The following is a 21,151-nucleotide window of genomic DNA, read 5'->3' as shown; positions in this document are numbered from 1 at the left end:
TGTCCCTCAACAGATAAAACAGAGGCATAATAAACACATATAGTCAAACACACGCCTCACTAATTGACCTATATAATTTGAGTTTAAAACACGTATATAGGCTAATAGTAATGTCTTATCTAACGGTGTACTGAAGGTGCCATGTATGTAAAAGAGAGGGATCGTAAATAGTTTGCATTATATTCCCATTGACTTTCATTTAAAAATATATATATGTAAAAAACAAATATTCTACATCAAGAACGATATTTTTTTAATTTATTTAAACTTGTTTTTTTGCGAAATATCGATGAAGCTTGGATCGATTAGTACATCCTAAAAGGCATTCTGCGCTCCGCTGGTTGAGCCTGAGAAGCGGGATTGTTATCATCAAACACTGCAGCTCTTCTCCCGGTATGTTGTCTTGTGTTTTAAATTGACAGTCTTTAAATCAACGTTTTGGGCGTTTTTCCAATGCACGTGTGAAGCACCAAAAACTACAGATGTGTGACAGTTTAAAAGTCTCTCTTTCTGAGCTAAGTTAGCCCAATAGAGCCTTAGCATTGTCTGTCCATCGACACTGTCCACAACGAGTATTCTCCTCAAAGTATGCGACAAAGAAAAGCTTCTAAAACACAGAAAGGTTTGCATTTACCACTTCCGCCTGCATCATGACCGAGAGCGTCAACAAAGACAAACTCAGACGTAGTTTGTCGTTGTCCAAGAGTAAGAAGAAAGGCAGCGTCAAAGCTGGGACATCTCCAATCACCTCGTTCTTCAGCAGCCAGCCTCCACCTAAGCTGGCCTGCCCCCTGTGTGGCCAGTTTGTACCAAGATTCAAGATCAATGAGCACATTGATTTGCAATGTCAGAACTTTGAGAGAGGAGACAGCAGTGCCGCCTCAGCAAGTAATAGTGTTGTGCCAAGCAACCAGCTGTCACCCACAAGGAATCCCCCAAAGTCCCCAGAGAACGAAGAAGATGTCGAAGAGACAAAGACCAGCCCTTATTTCAAAAAGAATAACTCCCAGCAGGCACCACGGGGGGTAAAAAGTAAAAGTGTGGTCAGGACGATTGACCTGGGAAGTCTCTCCTCCAAGTTATCTAGGAAAGGTCATAAGGTACCCGAGAGGACACGGGCGGAGGATAATTCACCAATGTGTCCTGAAAAGAAGATACATTCTTCTGAGACACTCGGGAGCTCACAGAAAGAAAATCTTCAGAGTCTAGAAGACAACAAAGATTGCGTGACAGTCATTGACCTTACAGAAACTAGTGCCGATACTCCAACTGCACTGGAAGATCCATCATGTTCAGATAAAGGACGTAAGCTCGAACAGAAAGCATCAAAATCAGACACTGTCCCAAAACGGGTTGCTCCAAAGCGGCACTCTTCTTCCTCCAAACTCTCAAAGAGAAAGAAGGAAACAACTTCCACTGGCAAGGTGTCTGATTTCAGAAAGAAAGCAAAATATGAGGGGAGCAGCGAGCCAGATGAGGTGTTATCTAGTGACAGTATAGGAGAGACAACTGAGGTACCATCTACCAGTACTTGTGACGTCCCTTTGAGTTCAGAGGAAACATGTGAGGAAAGTGCTGCAGCGATTACTCGTGATTCACTGGCCGAGTCTGGTCCTGAGAACGCCGCTACTAGTGACCGGGAGAGCTCTCAGCCCCCACGGCTTCCCTACTACCTCCGTAACTTCAGGACCGTTCTTCAAGCTGTCCTGGAGAATGAGGACGACAGGTCGTTGTTCAACCAGGATGACATGTCGCTCGTGCATGCATTTGAGAAACTCTCAGGTACGCTTATACATCGCTCAGCCGTGGTTATTGAATACCAGTAAGGTCTTATCACTCACGTGTATGTTTCCTCTCAAAGTCATGGGGCAGAAGCTGTATGTGAGACTCTTTCAGAGGAAACTGAAGTGGCTCCAAGTGGATAAACTGGATTATGAAGAGATAAGCACTGACCTGGGACCTGTGGCTCAGGAGTTGGTTCGAGGTGGTTTCCTACAGACAGGTAAATAACCCCTCATATATTTTGACATTTTAGAGCATCTTTGGGGGAGTTAGCAAAAACCTCTGGAATTATTGGTATATATATAATGTGTTGGTAACATCTTTACAGTTTTTAGCTGTGAAACACAATAACATCTTGTTTGAATGATGGAAATCTGTCTCCACGTCCTAACACTTTTTCATCCCCCTGATTTGTAACTGCTGATCCTTAAAGGTTGTACGGATCGTAGGTCCTCGCCCAAAGAAAATCTCCACAAAGAGAGACACAAAAGGACAACTTTAAAGCTTGTTTTCCAGAGATGTGCTCATATTTTTTGGGGGAAATAAGTGATTCAGCATAAAGAAAGACTAAACTGACTAAGACCAAAACAAGCAGGTAGTTGACTGACTGCCCAAGAGGGGGCAGCCCTGAGCTCTATTCTGCACAAAAACCTCCACTGCCTAGACAATAATTGGAATTTTTTTATACTGCCATTTCTACATCAGTTGGTCTCCATGTGCCATGTCACTTTTGACTAATACTTTGTATTGTACCAGTCATTTTTGTAAAATTGTGTAATAAAGAATGTAAATTATCCGGCTGAAAGACCACATCACCCAAGATATGCATATTTTCTGTCTCCTGGTCATCCCCTCCTGTGCTATTTCTGTTTGTCAAAGAGAGTGATCTTCAGGATGTGGGGGAGGCTCTGGATCTCCTGCCTGCTCCTGAACTCAAAGCTCTGGCTAAGACTTTCCATCTGGGCAGTTCTGGGACTCAGAAACAGCAGCTAGTGGACGGACTTCTCCGTCTGAGCAGACAAAAGTGCCTCTTCTCTCTGACTCCTGCTCAGGCCAACATCGGGGCTGTCATCCTCAAAAGGTGAGAAGATCAAATACATTGTGCTCATTCGCAGCACTCGTATCGCAGTAATGAGCTCACCCCTGTGCTCTCGAACCTTAAAGGGCGAAGCAGCTTGCGAGTTCCTGTGTGCGCCTGTGTCGTGGTCCTCGAGCTGTCTTTTCTCGGATCCTTCTCCTCTTCTCTCTGACGGACACCATGGAGGAAGAGGAGATGGCGGCTAGTGGGCAGAGCCAGCTCTTCACCATCCTGCTGGTTAACTCGGGACGCCTGGCCTTCCCCGAGTACACGGTGCAGCGTAGAGCCAAAGTGTTCCAGGACAGAGACGATCTTATCAGGTCTGCCAAAAGAGTTAAATGGAGTTATACATCTACGCAGGATAGCCAGGAATAAACACTAATGACTCCGTCCACAGGTATGAAGCATCCATGCGAGCTCTGCAAGAGGTAGTCTCAGCTATGCAGGGAGGCCAGTGGGAAGAAGCCATGGAGCTTTACACTGCTGCCAAAAGTGTCTGGCAGGAGTTGAGGAAAAACCATGACCTCAGGTGACATAAATATTTATTTTCATTCCGTCTAGAACAGAGACAGAGAGTCCCGAGATGTTGTTTAATGTTGACATTGTGTTGGACAGTCACCAGGAGGAGCTGCCTGTGTTCCTGCGCAGCTTCACCACGGGATGGGCTTACACTCGGATCTTATCCAGAGGGGTGGAGATCTTGCAGAGGCTACGTCATTACGAGGTTTTCTGACAGTATCCACTCGCACTCTGACAGAGATTCAAGTCCTTATGAAGGTAAAGTTGTGTAAACAGTACTTTAAAGATGTTGTGGGTCTACTTTTGTGTTACAGGAAGCAGTAGAGGAGCTGCGGTCTTTACTGTTGCAGTTTGTTTACTGTCCGGACAGCCGAGGGCGATGGTGGGACAGACTGGCGTTGAACCTTCACCAGCACCTAAAGAAACCCGAGCAAGTGAGCACCAGTGTCTGTGGTTACATTCACCTCTTTAAGACCATTTGTTTCCCTTTGTGTGACAGTGAGCTTTAGCAACAGCTGTCGTGTTTTCATTTATTTAATGTGTTCCCGTTGCTCCCAGGCTATTTGCGCTATCAGAGACGGGCTATCGGACCCTCTGGTGCGAACTGGACATAAACTTTCTCTTCACCAGAGAGCCGTTAGGATGAAAGAGTCGGCCAGCTTGAAGAAGTATCGCCTTCAACTCAAAGACCTGCCCACTATCCAAGTCCAAGATGTCACGCATGTGAGTGCAGCACAATGTGTCAGTATTTGGGTTCCTAGGAAAAAGTGGTAATTGTTTGGTGTATGTAAAATAGTAGATAAATGAGTTAATAGTGAGTACTTTTATCTACAGGTGACCATCCGGGGACAGCTGTTCCCTCATGAGGGGGGTATGGGGAAATCCAAGTTTCTTTTACCAGCACATGGTGAAGGGGAAGAGAGCTCTGAGGCCACTGTGATATGCTCTGTGGAAGAGCTGTCTTTAGCACATTACCACCAACAAGGCTTTGACCAAGGTAAGCAGCTTTAATCCACCTATTAACGATATTTCGATATCCGTTTAACACCTCGTTGTTGATGTGATAGGGATCCATGGAGAGGGCTCAACATTCTCAACATTGTTTGCTCTTCTGCTTTGGGACATCATTTTTATGGAGGGTATTCCAGATGTTTTCAGGAATCCGTATCAGGTGACGTAAGCTCTGCCTTTATAATACTGGCGGGATATCTGTGCGTCTACTTAATACTAGTCGAGCTCATCCTCCTTTTCTTCTCACAGACATGTCCGCTGGATCTTTACACTGACTGTTTCTATGAGAACAGAAAAGAGGCGATTGACTCTCGTGTGGAGTTACTCAGTGAGTCATCAGTGGAGACTCTGCATGACTTGTTGGGAGATGTTTGGACCTCCCAGGAGGGTAAAGTGTGTTCACTGGTCAGCTGGGAGCGTTTCTCATCCCTTCAACACGCACAGGTGCTTACTGTCACTGTAAATATACACTCAGTAGCCACTTTATTAGGTACACCTGTAAAATCGAAAGCAATTCAATGCAACAGCAAGGGGGGAATGAATATTAGAAACACATTTCAATACGTTACAACACCACCACTAACTACAACCTCAGTAATAAACGTTACATCACATTATAGTTTAGAGAACTGTTCCAGGTCTTTTTGTCTACATGTGTTACAGTGGGTACTAACATGGTGCTGATATACTCTATTTGCAGTCCCTCGTGTCATGCCTGGGTGGAGCCTTCTTAGGAGGGATAATAAAACGAATGTCCAAAGACTACAGACATTGCCGTGGAGGTTTGCCCGATCTGGTGGTGTGGAACACCTCAAACAACAGCTACAAGGTGAGAGCACATCCTATTCTGGCTCTTTGAACTAGACATCTTCCTGTGTGTGTGTGTGGATTCATAAACTCTGTGGTACCTGATTGAGGTCTGGTTACAAGGGGGTGTACTGCATTTGTGCAATGTGACAACGGGTGTCTTGTTGTCGTAGCTGGTAGAGGTGAAGGGGCCCACCGACCGGCTTTCCCAGAAACAACAAATATGGCTGGAGGCGCTGCAGAAGCTGGGGGCTGATGTGGAGGTGTGTCACGTGACGGCGACCGGAGCCAGAGGAGCTCGTCTTGAATAAACAGACACGGAGGAACTGACTGATAAGACGTTGCTGCTAAGTCATCAGTGTGTGGTCCAAAATGAAAACTCCAGCAGACAGAAACAAAACAAAAGATGCGGGAGCTTTTCTGATTTTGGTCATTTAGAACATGTTTACATCAAAAACTCTTATCTTCCATAAATCACAAATGTAATCCTATTTGAGTATAGGAGGGAGAGGTGTATCCTGAGATGAAGATCAGAAATACAGAGCAGAGCAGATACATGACACCAAAGTGTTTCCTTTTCTTTGGCAGCACTATATTCTCAGGATCTCAGGTTTCCAAGCAACGAAGATTCACATTTCAGTTGGCTGCTTATGAATTGTATGACAGCTCTACACGTTTGTTATGCAAGTAATTACTGTGATACTATGGCTATAAATATGCTGCTCTGCCACTACTCTAATATGGAAATAATAGGGCTGCAATCAATGATTGAATTGCTGTTTGTTCTCTCCTTTAGCATTTGGGCTGTACATTTCAGAAAATGGTGAGAATTACAATTCCCTAGAGCCAAAGTTGTCATCATCACATTGCTTGTTTGGTGCGAAACAAGTCCAAAAAAAAACAAATTATTCAGCTTACAACAACAGCCATCACATTGGACAAAGACAGGCAGCAGCACATCCTCACAGTTAAGAAGCTGGAATTTAGGAATGTTTTTGCTTTTTTTATTTTTAAAAAGATAAATAAATTAAAATGCAATGGTATTAACTGTCACTGAACTGTCTTGATATGTAACATGTAAAAAGCTGATGTTCACACTGAAATATTAAAATAAAACTTTGATATACTGTTTCTGTTGTCTAATGATCCTGTCATGTCGGGGTGAAAGCTGTATACATTACATTACATTGCATTACATTACACTGTGATGGACGCAGACCTGGATCATGGATGCATTTGGGGGGAAGGGATGCCAAAAGCTGCCGTGCGTCTGACGTCATGACGCAGGAGCGAGAGAGAGAGAGGAGGCGATGAGAGGAAGGTGCAATAAACACACAGGGCGTCTGCGCCTATCGAAGTAGGACAATAAAGTGAAAACGGTATCAATGTTCTAACAATGGATTTGTCAGACATGCTTCTTCTTAAAGTTTTCCTTGTCGTGTATTTACTGAACCACACCCAAGGTGAGTGAGGCGTTTCATGGAGAAAACGTTACAAGTTGTGTTGAATCCATGAAGCTAAGAGAACGGCTGCTAGCCCGTTAAGCTAGCAGGAGGATCAGCAGGGCCTGCTTGTTATGAAGAGGACTGCACCCTTTTTGGCGTATTACTTCGAGCTAAAAAAACGACACACAGAGTAAAATGCTGACTTGGATTCGTGCAGTTGACTGAAATAAACCGATATTGATGTGTTATTTATGTGTGTTGTCACCGTTTTTATTGTCAGGTTTGGCTCGGTTTTGTTATCGTAGCGAATAGCGCCGACAGCCATTGTTATGAGAAGATGGAGATGCCGACTGGGTCAACGAGCCGTTAGCTTTGTGCTAGCTGACGCTTTAGCCGCTAACGTTACGTCAAAAATAATACACGTAGCCGTTATGTTACCTGTGTCAGGGTTTACAATGTATATCACAGACAAGTGGTCAGGTGTCTTTTTGTGTTGGGACTGGTCAGTGCTGTATGCTAATGTCGCCTTCTCTAATTTAATGTAACGGTATTGTCTGGATTCAGTATCTTATTTTGAAAATTATTTGTCTGTGTGATTTTTATTTTGAAAACGAAATTGGCACTCTGTGAATTGCTATATTGACTTGTGATGAACCCAACGTTTCGTTATGGCATCACATGCATCATACACTGGTAAAATAGTTTAACAGTGAAATAAAATTAGCTGCATACGACTCAGATTTACTTCTATGAACATGTCAAACAGTTGTAGGGTCCATATTTGTTATATATATATATATATATACATATTTTACATCTCATACTGGTTCCCTTGTCAAAGTAGCAGACACAACTTTCTCACTTAACAGGGCCACCTCCTGTGGTGAATTGACATGTGATGTTATCACTCTTAAGTTGTTTTGTATAGTTTTTTTGAAATAATGTGGATGGTTTGTTTGACCAAAGACATGCCTACTTAATGCTTATTATCTTATCCTTTTGTAGGCCTTGAGAAATTAAAATATTTCAGAATATTCATGGCCTTCACTTCTCATAGTCACCCCAATGAAAAATTCAATGTTAGCACCTAAATATTTCATAGTTCATATGAACAGAGAAGTAGCTGAAGTCTGGTCGGTCTACTTGCGATGTTTCTTACATAGTTACCCTGAATCCTATAATTTATGGCTCTCTAGTCGGGCATAATTACCTGTCAGACAGTACTAATTACATATATTTACTGAAAATACTTTCTCTTGGTTTAAATATGAAGTAAAAAATCAGATCTCAAAGACTTGCCAGTATGCTCAGTTTACTATTTAACTTTAAAAACAAAGAAACTTTGTGAGTGAATTAAATGGCCTCAATGAAATGACTGTCTGCTTTTGCGTGTGAAGCAGTTGGTGGAATGGGTGGAATCTCTTTCCTTCGAGCACACCACCCACTCTTCTGGTGGCGAAGTAATAATACGGTGACGCTGGAGGCTGTCGTTAAGCACAGCTCCAAAACTGGCATCCAGTTGACTTATAGCATATTTAGCTGCATTTTAAAACACAGACATCATTTTATTCCTGCCTGTCAAACACCTGTCCCAATTTTATAGACACTTCAAAATATCCTAATGAAGGACCATGCCTCAGTTACTTACTCCACAACGTAGCTGTTATACTCTGATGTCACCTTAAAGACTCAAATACCATCTACGCTTTAAATATATTGACTAACAAAACTAGCATTTCAGTTTCTCTGCCATCAGCTAGAAATAGTCGATGTGATAGATACAGTGTGGTGTCAAGGCTGTTACAAACCATACTTTGATCTTTCATTTTTACCTTTTTCTCTCAAGATTTCATTAAACTTATTATTTTTTCTTTTTACATTCGGTAGTGTACAATGTGTATGTTACCTTTTTATAAGCTTTAATTTTATTTCTGCGTAATGAGCCCTCAGGCACACCTATATTCACGTTGTGTTGGTACATTTACGTATTGTACATAAATATATACATAAATATGTATATATATATAATCAAAGAGATTATATCTATACACCTATGATGGCTGTGTCATTTACTTTGATTCTATAAGAATATGCTTTTGAAGTTAACATGTATTTTCCTTGTTTTTGCTGAGCTTTTGTTCCTCTGTTCCTGTCACACAGGGCACTATAGGAATCCCCTGAACAACTACATCCGTCACTATGAAGGCCTGTCCTACGACACAGAGCTTGTGCACAGCAACCATCAGCGGGCCAAGAGGGCGATCGCGCATGAAGACAAGTTCCTTCATTTAGATTTTCACGCCCATGGAAGGTTTGTCAATTTTGTCAAATATTTACTTGATGGGAAATTCAGTTTAGCTCTCTTTCTGTCTGACTCTCTGTCTATTTTTAATGTCTCCTCAGTTGTGATGATGTCCTGCTCTTCTTTGTCTTATGACAGTAAACTGATTATTATTTGTTCTTGGGACTTTTGGTTGGACAAAACAAACAATTTGAAGACATAACTTTGCCCAAACAATGTTAGTCGCTGCCCTGGTTTGGGTTTGTTCTGATACTCAGTCACAATGTAAATACATGCAGGTGAGGTAGAAACTGTTACTGCGTTGGTGTGTGTGTGTTAGTTAGCCCTGTGAGGGATCAGGTGTTTCCAGGGTGTCTCTGTACACCTGATACCTGGGTGGGAACCCCTTCTAGCTAAAGAAGATGGATGGATGGACACACACAGTCTTTGTCATGCTGCTTCATCCAGCGTTTTGAAGAGGTGCTGTTGTTTGATAGAAAGTGTCCACACTCTCCACGACAAAGTCAGGACCATCTGGCTGTGAGCTTGGCAAAGGCTGTTCATCGTCCTGCCGGCTGTTCCCAAACTCTGACGCTGCTCAATAGAGAATAGAACGATGAGAGCCGAGCAAACAAACAGGGAGAAGGAAGATGTCTGTTCCTTTTTAAAAAGCAGGAATATGTCGGCTTCTTTTCCTTTTTGAATTCACGGCAACGCTGGAGATACAACTCAAATTCTTACATTTAATTTGCAGCACCCCCATTAACAAAGTCATAGCAGAAAACAATCGTGGTACAGAAGGTTCTCTACATTGTACCAGATTCCTGTGCAATCAAGTCAAGTTTGACCCTCACTTTCTGATCCTAATACTACAAAGACCTCTGTTCTCTCACGGCCAATTTAACTGCTGTGTCTGACCCACAGAACAGTAGCTCACACACAATAAGAGCAGTGTGTAGGTGTTACATGAAACCCAAGATTTACTCTGGCATCTTTGTTTCCCTTCCATATGTCTGTTAAACCAAAAAGTACCATTGTTTCAAGATGTCCTCATTTTCTGTTGCCTCTCTTAAAAGATAAGTCTTCAGTTTCCCCTCTGCAACCGAAACCGCTTAGACGTCTTCTCTCTGCCAAACTATTACCTTCCTGTCACCTTTTTCCCCTTTCATTTTCCTTTTTCTCAAACACCGGGGGAATATTCCTTATCTACAAAAGTAGTGCCAAATCCAGATCCACACACAAACCCTATAGGCTCACACTGTGTGACATGGTTTTGGAAACAAACTTCTCGCAATATAGAAAACACCGTTGCCCCACGTTGTAACCTTTGTCATCACATTCAAATGTCTTGTGTTTTCTCTATTGCCTATAAATTCCTTTCTTTTATTTCAGGCATTTTAATTTACGAATGAAGAGAGATACAACCTTGTTTTCCCAAGATTTGAAGGTAGACGTTTCAGGAAACGAGGTTCCATTCGATACCTCTCACATCTACACCGGAGAAATCTACGGTAAGACGGCCCTTCTCATTATAACATACCTGTATTAACGCATCGCTGCTCGATCTAGTGTGAATCCTCTGACATCTATACCTCTGTACTTTGGGTTCCCAGGTGAGAAAGGTACCCTGACTCATGGCTCCATTGTGGACGGTAAGTTTGAGGGCTTCATTCAGAGCTACCATGGCTCCTACTACGTGGAGCCCGCTGAGAGATACCTGCAGGGCAAAGACGTGCCCTACCACTCAGTCATCTATCACGAAGACGACATACGTGAGTCCCCAGCAAATTTCAGCGACACAAACACTTTGACACGCTGTAATCGTTGGGTAATCGGATGCACGCATTTATAAGTGTGTGCTCGGGGAAGTGTACGGTTAGACTGGTGTGATCGGCCCCCAGGGAGCAGAGATACCTGGGCTGCTTGTTTGGCTGAGTAACAGGATCTTTCTCCCGGGCTACTGGCTCATTTTAGCAGTCTTCCCAATGTTGATACTGATAGTGAGCACCAAGCATACTTCACTACACTGGCAACCCCTAATTTCAATTGATCTGTGTACACACTGAACGTGGCTGAGGGGCAAAATTAAACCGAAATGTGAGAGGAATCGCTAATGAGAGCGACAAGAAAGTATCAGCTCACATAGCAAGGCTAGGCTCAAGTGGCGTGTAAGTACATCCATTAGCTGATCATGAAAAGCGCCAGAAATAGAGAGACTCAGGGGGTTAAGTAGCTAACATTGTCTCCCGTAATCCTAACCGTGTTGTGTCTGCCTCTCTCGCTCAGACTACCCGCACAAGTACGGCCCAGAGGGAGGCTGCGCTGATAGCTCAGTGTTTGAGAGGATGAAGAAGTACCAAGCCTCAGCAGAGGTGCCCAAGGTGAACTTCACCACACACCACAGTGAACCCTCACAGTGTCTAAAGAGAGGTTGGCTTTTTGGGGGAAATGTACACTTCTCTATCTTAGTCGCGGTTAGAGATTCCCTCGGATGCCTTTTTAAGTGTCTGTGTGCTCTTTGATGTTCTATTTACTGGTGAGAATAGCCGATCTCAGCTCAATTAATGGATCGTCTACGTGATTAATTAGTAGCTCATCACAATAGCATGGGGGGGAAAAAACCTATAATTTATGTTTTTCTCGACTACGCTTTCATTTTCAAATTAAAATTAGATACAAGTATAGCTGCATCGCAAGTGCATTCGTCCATGCTGCTGTCTGAGAAATGAATTCAATCTTGAAATGACCAAAGCTGCAGTTCTTCCAGCGGCCTCTGGAGGCCGGCTCCAAGGCGAATCAGTCTCTATAGACGGGGAGGTTTAGGAATGCCGACAGCCGAAACCCCCTTTGAGCTTCACAGCAGCTCTTCAGAATCCTACGGGTGACGTGTCTGTGGTGTTCCACAGAGAGGAAGGGAATCTGAGGGTTGATAAATTATACATTTACATACTATAAATGTATACATAATAGCATGTTATTTATTTAAACCAGTCAGACGTTTTCACGTTGTATTTCTTTTCGTTTGAGAGGAGTTGTTACTGAATCCCCAAAGATTCCTCTCAACAACTATATGAACACATATTCAGTCTGCTGCACAATAACAAAAGGTTTTTCTAATCCTAACAAAGTTGGATCTCAGAAATGAAATATGTCGTTGTTCAATTTGTACCACGTGAACCAGAGATACAAATATTCTGATTTGTTATATGAATATGAATTAAAGTTTCTTTCCAATAAATGTTCCCCAAACCAAAGCATTCCTCTTATGGGACACTTGGTGTGCTCTTATTTTGACTCTTTCTTCCTTTCTCCACCATATTCTTGTATGCAACATAGATAGCACTTCTTCCACAGCAACAGAGGTGCAGTTCATGAACATACTGCAGCCTAAAAATACCGGACATTATTTATTTAGCCTCTGTTTTTGGTTGAAAATGCTGTATATACATATATGTTTTATTTAACTCTCATCTCCTCACACCAGGAGCTCCACACTGAGGCGGTCTTTAATGACCCCGTGCTGCTGAGGAAGAAGAGGATGGCCCAGGTTGAGAAAAACACCTGCCAGCTGTTCATTCAGACTGACCACCTCTTCTTCAAGTACTACAAGACCAGGGAGGCTGTCATTGCTCAGGTACTACTCCGTCCCAGTGGGAAACCACAGCGTGACGCCAGCAGGCTGCGGTGGACAGGACACAGTAGAGTACAGTGAAGTACACACGGGTAGTTGAAGCTTTTTTTTCTTGTCATGACCCTTTCAGATCTCCAGTCATGTCAAGGCCATCGATGCCATCTACCAGGGGACAGACTTCATGGGCATTCGCAACATCAGCTTCATGGTGAAACGGATCAGGGTACGTCTGGTGCTGATTTTTAGGCCTGTGTGGGTTTTAGACTTCTTCCCTCTGAACTCATCGTCGTCCTCCTCTCGTACAGATAAACACCACCAGCGACGAGAGGGACCGGTCCAACCCGTTCCGCTTTGCCAACATCGGCGTGGAGAAGTTCCTGGAGCTGAACTCGGAGCAGAACCACGACGACTACTGCCTGGCTTATGTTTTCACCGACAGAGACTTTGATGACGGGGTGTTGGGCTTGGCCTGGGTGGGAGCCCCCTCAGGTACTGAAAGACAGAAACTAAATATTCTGTGCTTTTCTAAAAGCATTATGCAGCGTATAACGTAATGTAGAATATTCTTTGTATTTGGGAGGAGTCACATTATCTTAAGGGAACACCCAGTCTCAGTGAATATGAGATTATTCTAGCCGAGCAGCCGTGATTTACAGCTTAAGTTAATTGTGATTCATCAGGATTGCACAACTAGGAAAAGCGTTTGTGGTGTTTGGGATTGGTAGTGAGAACCAAATGCAGCTTCAAATATCAACTCAGACAATATGCAGATGTGATGATTCCCAAAGGTTTTCATGATGGCCCTGGCCATATATTTATTGCATGTTACTACATTCTTCATTTGAAGTTTTAAAGGAAGATATTGCTTTAATTTACTGTGGAAGGTTATGTGTCCCCCGCCTGCGATGACGCACAATTTGAATTTGACCATGTTGATGAATCCCGCTCATTATGTTTTGAAGTAAGACATTATGTCATCTCGAAATTAATTAAAAAGACTGTCATAGCATGAATCAGATTCTCCCTCTTTAATAAGAAACATTCTGCATGTGTTGCAGCTGTGGTTTGAAATAAATTTCCAACTTTCATTTTGCAGGGAGCTCCGGAGGCATCTGTGAAAAAAGCAAGCTGTACTCAGACGGGAAGAAGAAGTCTCTCAACACCGGCATCATCACTGTACAGAACTATGCCTCCCACGTACCTCCAAAAGTCTCCCATATCACTTTTGCACATGAAGTAGGACACAACTTTGGCTCCCCGGTGAGTTACTTAGACGTGCCACATTAATGCACGGTGAGAATGACACTTTGTACCCGTCTTCTTTTAACTTGTGAGTATTCGCTTTTCTCTCTCATTCTCAGCACGACTCTGGATCCGAGTGCACACCGGGAGAATCCAAGAGCCAAGACAAGAAGGAGAAGGGCAACTACATCATGTATGCAAGAGCGACGTCGGGCGACAAGCTCAACAACAACAAGTTCTCCGTCTGCAGCGTGCGCAACATCAGCCAGGTGCTGGAGAAGAAGAGAAGCAACTGTTTTGTCGGTGCGTTTCACTGTTTTCATCTTAACTGTCCAACTTGAGGTTTTGTAAATTCAAACCACGACATTATTCTGATTCTGATGAGTGTGACATTTGAACCCCTCGTGCCCATATTAGTGATTTTATTCAGGCTGCCTGAGAGGCACCAGCACATTGACTGGTATCGGCTTTGAAAAGCAGTCTTGGCATTCAGCCAGTGCTATTTTTACTGACAGTATTTGGCATATTTTGGTATTTTTCTTTGTGATGTTTTTTTCTTTTAAGTGTCACACTTAATTTAAAAGCTTCATCTATTTTGCACATGCTGTTTGAAGTCTCATGCGTACATATGACTGGGAAATTATTAGATTTTGGTGTAAGCTTCCAAAACTATCTTGGTTCTCCCGTACTGTTTTAGCTTTTTGGCCTTTTCTCACACAAACTGACGAAGAGTGTCTGTTTGAGTTCAGTGTTGCGTTAGTTCCTCTCAAGGGTGAAGACTGTGATTTTGTTTATTGCAGCACCAAATTCTCTTCAGAACAATATTTGTTTTCATAGTAAACGTCTTGATTTCTCGTACACTTTTAGCCTTCAGTACAAAGAAGTCAGAATATGAAGCGTATTCCAGTTTTTGGGGACCAGACTCGATGTTTATTTGTCCTTCCCGAAACAGAGTCCGGTCAGCCCATCTGTGGTAACGGCCTGGTGGAGCCGGGAGAGGAGTGTGACTGTGGCTACAGTGATCAGTGCAGAGACCAGTGCTGCTACGACGCCAACCAGCCTGACAACAGGAAGTGCAAACTAAAACCCAACAAAGTCTGCAGGTAGACCTGGATGTTATCTACGTGTTTTTGTTTGCCTGAGCATTTTGAGGTTTCACAAGGCAGCTCATTTGTGATAGTTCTTGACCAAACTCCTCTCTATCCCACCAGTCCCAGCCAGGGTCCTTGTTGCACTCCCGAGTGCTCTTACAAGGGTCGCAACGAGAAGTGCCGAGAGGAGTCGGAGTGCGCTCACCAGGGCATGTGCAACGGAGTCGGTTCCCAGTGCCCCACGTCTGAGCCCAAGGCCAACTTCACCGCCTGCCACGGAGAGACTCAAGTCTGCCTCAACGGGGTAAGACTTCACACCTGGAAGAGCTGGTTGTTATAGCGACTTAATATTCGCGCTAGTCGGCGTCTGATCTCGCCTGTCCTCGTGCTCCTCCCCCGCAGGGCTGCTCCGGCTCCATCTGTGAGAAGTACGGACTCGAGGCCTGCACCTGTGCCAGCCTAGAGGGCACGGACGAGACCGAGCTTTGCCACGTGTGCTGCATGGAGAAGAGTGAGTCATTTACCGTCTTTTTCTTTTTCCCTGCCTTGAGATCTATTTTCTTTCTAAATATAACGTGCCTGAGATTTCATCTCTTTCCTTTGAGTTGTGTTGACTGTCTGTGATCCGTCTCCGCAGTGAATCCAAACACGTGCAGCAGCACAGGATCAGAGGGTCTGGCTCGTTTCTTCAATAAGAAGGTGACCACGCTGCCGGCCGGCTCGCCGTGCAACGACTTCAAAGGCTACTGTGACGTGTTCATGAAGTGCCGTCTGGTGGACGCGGACGGACCGCTGGCCAGGCTGAAGAAGGCCATCTTCAACCCAGAGCTCTATGAAAACATTGCGGAGTGGATTGTGGTATGTATCACCTTCTGGATATCTGATTGGATGATTAGTCGTTCATTATTATGAGGTCTTTATGTTGTGACCGTGTTTGATTTGTGCGTCATTCTCTTCTCTAGGCCCATTGGTGGGCAGTGCTATTGATGGGCATTGCCCTCATCATGCTCATGGCCGGCTTCATTAAGATCTGTAGTGTGCATACACCGAGCAGCAACCCCAAGCTTCCTCCTCCCAAACCACTTCCAGGTGAGTCCAGAGATTCACAAAGAAAGTTGACTAAATGTAGCTTGGATTGACACCTGACTGACAAACCATGTGTTTGTTAACATGCCTCAATAAATAGAAACAGTAGGCAACATTACAGTCAAGTTTACCAGGTTTCACACCAATTTGCAATTTTAATTCTTAGGTTTGGTACAAACACTTTAAAATGAACAGACGTTGAGTTTCGTGAGTTTCTGGTCAAGGTGTGAAAACCACACGCTGTGTTTGGGTTTATCTCAGAGGAACGATGACGAGTGTGAGAGAAACTTGTTGAAATCTCTGGTGGTCCTGGGTCACACTGTGAGACGAGACGAGAGCCAACCGGACCATTTAGAGCTTCAGCAACCCCAAAAAAAAGGCTATTTCTAAATTGTGATGGAGTCGGATATTTAGGACCAAAGTACCACTGCTGCTGTGCATAATTGCATTTCACGTTCCAAAGGGGGCGGCACCGTGGTGACACTTTGGAGCGGTGCAGAGGAATGACGCAAGTTGATGACGTGTCTTCAGTTGTAACTCTACGATTCGCCACGCTCCAAAATGCCTCCAACTTGATCTCCTACAGTCTGACACAGACTGCAACCACAATCTTATTAGACCCATCTCCCACAGCGTGACATGCAATGACCTTGCGACATAGTTGTTATTGCAGTGTAGGCATCGGTAGCAGAGTGCCAGTAGGAGCGATTTTGTTTCGGAGGAAAACCCCCACAATCTGTCTTCTAACGAGCTCAAATAACTGCCTTTTTTTTTTTATACCCTGACAGGCACTTTGAAGAGGCGGCGAGCGCAGCAGCAGGCGGCTAACTCCCAGGTGCAGAACCAGTCTCAGCACCCGCATGCCCACCAGCACGGACACGGCGGCCAGCGGCAGCCCCAGAGGCAGCCTCAGCGGCAGGCGCAGCCCCAGAGGCACCACCGTCAGCCCCGGGAGAACTATCAGATGGGCCAGATGAGACGCTGAGACCCCTGCATCCCGCCCCCCCAATGCCTTGGCTCCTCCTTGTGCCTACAGTGGGAAACAAAAAGCGTCACTCCATCCAAAGAAAAGCCTGACACGGTTGTTAGTCGTCATCATATCCTCCATTTACAGACAAAGCGGATGCGTGAAAAAGAGACAACACTATCTAGCAACTCGATTTGGCTCTTCATGGAGTGGACTCAGCCATCAGCCATTTCCAATGCAGTGCGATCTAGCATCTTTTTCCACCGTTTCTTTTTCTTTTTTTTAAGGAGTGCCAAGGAGTTAAGGATCATGTGTAGCTTTAGTACATTCTGTGATGTGTGTTCGTTTTTTTTTTTGTTGTTGTTCTATTGCAACGTCTTCTTGAGCGACACGCCCGTGGCTGCTGGTGAATTGTTCCGTGATTTTTTTCTTTTTCTTTTCGCAATTCTAGCCGGGAACGAGAGACACTCGGTGGGGATTTGCGGCACTTTTGTGGTTCACACATGTCAAGCGGCAAAAGACACAGGCCTCCGGTCTCTCGTGCAGACCGTCTTCTGCATGTGACTGTACATATTTAGTGTATCATAAGTGAAAACAAACTATTTCTTCTACTGTAAATCTGTAATTCTTCACTTTTTTTCTTTTATTTTTTCGGTTAGTGCTCTCAGGACTCTTAACACATAGTTGAAGGACTGGTGGTTGTGATGAGTTCCTTGGACGTTGCAGTTGAGGATTTGGCGCCATCAAGTTCTCTTCGCAGTCGTCCTATCAGGTGGATCTCTTTCACTTTCGTTAGATTTACTAGATTTCGAATTTGAACAACAAGGTCACCATATCCCACTTTTCAGGCCTTCTTCGTTCAAGGTCCATTTTTCATCTTCTTTTTTTTGTTTTTATTGTCTTGCTAACATGTTTTTCTTATGTTGTGTAACAAGCTAGATGAGGTCATGGGAACAGAAAGGGAAGATCACCTAGTATGGGACGCCTTTTTATTGTCTTACCGAACTTGTTTTTGATCGTGAAGAATGAAAAACCACTAACTGAAGCTGAGGATGATTCTACCTGTTCAGATATGAAGACGAGGGAGCGATGAAGGCGGCTGTGGCTTAGTTTAGAAGTGAGAGTGTATCATGTTACAGAGTTAGTTTACATGAGTGTGGAAATAAACTTAAAAATGATTCCGGTGTGGATGTACAAAAAAAAAAAAAAAAAGTAAGATTAAATCATTCTATTATTCTTCAGATAGCGAATCTAAGAACTTTTCAATGTGGGCATGCGGACACATTTATTAAATGTGACTATTAATTGACAAAGGTCTGTAATATTTGTATGTCACACAACACTATTTACTTTGACAGCTATTAATGTTCGTCTTAAAACAAGTGGAAGGAGCAGCGTAACGCAGCAGTCGCACGATTCACACATTTCCTCAGTGTGTTCACTAGTTTCACAAGCTGCTGTTTTTTATTTAATTTTTTAAACTCACCAGTTATCTCCCGGTCAGATTTCATCACGGACGAAATCCCCCGAAGAGCACATGAGTGCAGGCCTCAGTGTGAGGTAACGTCAGAGCGCCATAAACATGTACAGCTGATCTTTTTCCGCACAGGTTTTTATAAACATCCAGTAGACACTCGTTAAGTTTCCGAAGAAATAAAGGAGACGTGATTGTTTGACCTCGGATGTTTTCTTCCTCCCCTCGCTGCAACACGGCATGAGGGGCATTTTGGAAAACGAACCGGAAGGGTTTGATAATCCGGTCATGATAAATTGTGCAAAATCTCATGATTTATTTTTCCCTGCAAGCATTTCACCCACCAATAGGTTTCGGGGGAAGTGGGGTGAAAGCGTTCAGCAGAGTACATTTTGTGCTCTGATTTTATTTTATTCTGGCATTTTTTTTTATTTTTAAAGCATGCAATACTATTCACACCTAATATCTCACAGCACAGTCCTGGTGGTCGTAATAATCACGCCTGTGCTCTGGAGGGGATATGAGAAACAACGTGTCCCACAGTTAGTAGTTTATTTCACACGGCAGATGAATTGGGCAGGTCGGCGGTCGCTGTAACGTCTCATTTCTGTACAAAATGGAGCTCTTTTTAAATTCCGTCTTCTAGGCTGGATCACGCCCGCTTAAGCCTCGAGAATTTACATGTAAACTTGTACAGTACTTCGAAAATTTGCATTTCATTTGAAAATGAAAAATTACATTTTGATACATCCGTTTCATTTTTTTGTATTCTAATTCCGGAGTAAGTTGTTCGAATATGTGACAAACCTTCCTCTCCTCTAAGTTATTTATGTTCTTGTATGTGCTAGTTGAACTGGACTTTGCTTCTGATACTTTTCTCCACCGTCATCGAAGGTAAAAACAATTCAGGGTGATGGAGTCAATGTTACATTCTCATTTTTGTCTCTGTTCTCCTGTGGCATGGTTTGGGGTAGAAGAGCAGAAGAATAATGCCTGTACATTTACTTTCTTTTTAATTTCGTAGTCTTGGTAAAGTTTTTAGATAAACGTGCACTGAAAATGTCCAAATTGAGTTGAAAATGTTGTAGGTGATGTAGGCCGAAGGAACACAAGATTAAAAAGTAATACTACTGTCTGATTTTAATGTTCACTGTGTTTTATACAGTATCGGAAATTTTTGTTCACTTTGAACATTTTTACTAAAAAAAAATTTCAAATTGTATTGTGCAAAGAGATGTAATTTTTGGAGTACTTGAAATGCATTAATTAAAAGACTCGTTCAAAATAAAATAGACCCCTGTTTACTGTCTGTGACGCGTGCTCTCTTTTTCTAATCCTCTTCTTTAATGTCGTACTCCTTGTTTTAGCGTCGGTGTATGAATGTATACGGCTAAAAATCTTTTTGCAAAATGACAGAAATAATGCCATCAGATGTTATTAATACTAAGGATGGGATGGGTCCCATTTATTGCATCCTAATATTTATTTTTAAATGTTCTTTCATCCTTTTTAATTCTGCATGATAAGGATGTGTGGTGTTTAGGACGGATTTGATTGTATTCAGATGAACTGATGTGACAAAGAAATCGCAAAAAGTGTAACATCTGCTTGTTGATGTGCCTCTAGTGCCTCTAGTGGTGGGCCTTAGTATAGCGGTATCCTGAATTTGGTAACTTCCTACATATTGTCAACTAAAGCTGCTCACTCAGCGGTTTGCAGTAGAGGGGCGTCCACAGCAGAGGGAGCAGCTGTTGGATCAGATGCTGAAGTGTTGGGAGCTTTTGCATCCTGTAAGTCCACCAGCATCAGCACCACAGAGCCACACGCAGCTTCTCATCGCCTCTGGTTCCGTCAGAGAGCACTTCGGTTATCGTTTACTACTTCAACTGAGGAACTGCAGATATTGTGCGTGTTCAGCAATGCTTTATTTATGTGAGTAAAGTGGGCCGAAGGAATTTCATGCAGCTGCTCAGACATTTCTTTCCTCAGTCTATGTGTTTGTTACATACTTTATTTACTCATTGCCTAAACATGGTGATGACTTTCTCCTCACGAGTGTGTTTGATGATGCAACAACCGGAGGAAAGCACGCATTAGCACATGCAGTGGAATGAGGCCTGCTATTGATTTTCAATGTGGATTCTCAGCTGCAGCCGCTGGTTGTGACATGAACAGTCACCCACAATAAGTTCAGGCTCAATATTTTTAAAGTAATGCAGGCGGTGAGTTGAATTGCAGTAGGTTTAAATTATTACTGATGCTGTAGTTCACTTTCTCACAGCTCTCTTTAAACAGTTCCCCCGCAGAGAGAACAACGTTACTGGTCAATGTTCTACATTTAGAGTTTCAGCTCTGATGCCACAGCCGGTGAGCGAGCAGTTTTTCTCTCCTTTCAGTGACAAAGCATGATTGTAATAGTGGCACCGGCCTGCTCAGTGTCACCCAGACTGAACTGAGTGGCAGCTGACCCCGAGCACTACGACATACGAAATGGAAATACACTGTGACTCCCAGTTCATTGTGCAGTGTCAGATAATGCCCAGAGATTAGATTAGATTTTAAAGGCGTGGATTTAGTTTGTGTAATCTCGTGAAAACATTATATGCTGCAAGAAGTCATGTGACTGATCGTTACAAAGTGCTGCCTTCTTTTATGATCAAATCGTACCAGTGGCGGAGGAAGTGTTCACATTCTTCACTTGGTAAAACACTAATATCACACTGTAATAATACTAGTA

The 21,151-nt window shown here is 43.3% G+C and overlaps 2 protein-coding genes across 2 annotated transcripts; both read left to right on the top strand.

The window, feature by feature from the left end:
* The first annotated feature begins 345 nt into the window (after positions 1-345).
* On the top strand, positions 346-6,328 carry fan1 (FANCD2 and FANCI associated nuclease 1). Its single transcript, XM_076089256.1, has 13 exons — positions 346-1,782; positions 1,862-2,002; positions 2,662-2,863; positions 2,947-3,180; positions 3,258-3,389; positions 3,476-3,584; positions 3,694-3,813; positions 3,938-4,102; positions 4,214-4,376; positions 4,447-4,550; positions 4,640-4,834; positions 5,091-5,219; positions 5,371-6,328. Exons 1-13 carry the CDS (start codon positions 651-653, stop codon positions 5,506-5,508), a joined length of 2,964 nt encoding a protein of 987 aa, XP_075945371.1. The 5' UTR covers positions 346-650; the 3' UTR covers positions 5,509-6,328.
* A 184-nt stretch (positions 6,329-6,512) lies between these two features.
* Positions 6,513-19,723, top strand: LOC142947586 (disintegrin and metalloproteinase domain-containing protein 10-like). The gene is made up of 16 exons (XM_076089255.1): positions 6,513-6,660; positions 8,803-8,953; positions 10,316-10,434; positions 10,537-10,695; positions 11,210-11,304; positions 12,408-12,557; positions 12,685-12,777; positions 12,860-13,043; positions 13,651-13,814; positions 13,916-14,099; positions 14,749-14,899; positions 15,008-15,191; positions 15,290-15,398; positions 15,525-15,745; positions 15,850-15,976; positions 16,762-19,723. Exons 1-16 carry the CDS (start codon positions 6,594-6,596, stop codon positions 16,956-16,958), a joined length of 2,355 nt encoding a protein of 784 aa, XP_075945370.1. The 5' UTR covers positions 6,513-6,593; the 3' UTR covers positions 16,959-19,723.
* Positions 19,724-21,151: the final 1,428 nt, after the last annotated feature.

Source organism: Anarhichas minor, unplaced genomic scaffold (genome assembly GCF_050575085.1).
Source record: "Anarhichas minor isolate MPS153535 unplaced genomic scaffold, ASM5057508v1 ptg000011l, whole genome shotgun sequence".
In the NCBI taxonomy this organism is placed as follows: Eukaryota; Metazoa; Chordata; class Actinopteri; order Perciformes; family Anarhichadidae; genus Anarhichas; species Anarhichas minor.
Note: the sequence above shows the minus strand (reverse complement) of the source record. Positions and strands in the feature narration are given on the sequence as shown.

Coding starts and splice junctions, on each gene's coding strand:
- fan1 (XM_076089256.1), top strand. CDS start 651: ATGACCGAGAGCGTCAACAAAGACAAACTCAGACGTAGTTTGTCGTTG. Junction 1,783..1,861: donor TGCATTTGAGAAACTCTCAG/GTACGCTTATAC, acceptor TTCCTCTCAAAG/TCATGGGGCAGAAGCTGTAT. Junction 2,003..2,661: donor AGGTGGTTTCCTACAGACAG/GTAAATAACCCC, acceptor TGTTTGTCAAAG/AGAGTGATCTTCAGGATGTG.
- LOC142947586 (XM_076089255.1), top strand. CDS start 6,594: ATGGATTTGTCAGACATGCTTCTTCTTAAAGTTTTCCTTGTCGTGTAT. Junction 10,696..11,209: donor CTATCACGAAGACGACATAC/GTGAGTCCCCAG, acceptor TCTCTCGCTCAG/ACTACCCGCACAAGTACGGC. Junction 11,305..12,407: donor CCTCAGCAGAGGTGCCCAAG/GTGAACTTCACC, acceptor TCCTCACACCAG/GAGCTCCACACTGAGGCGGT.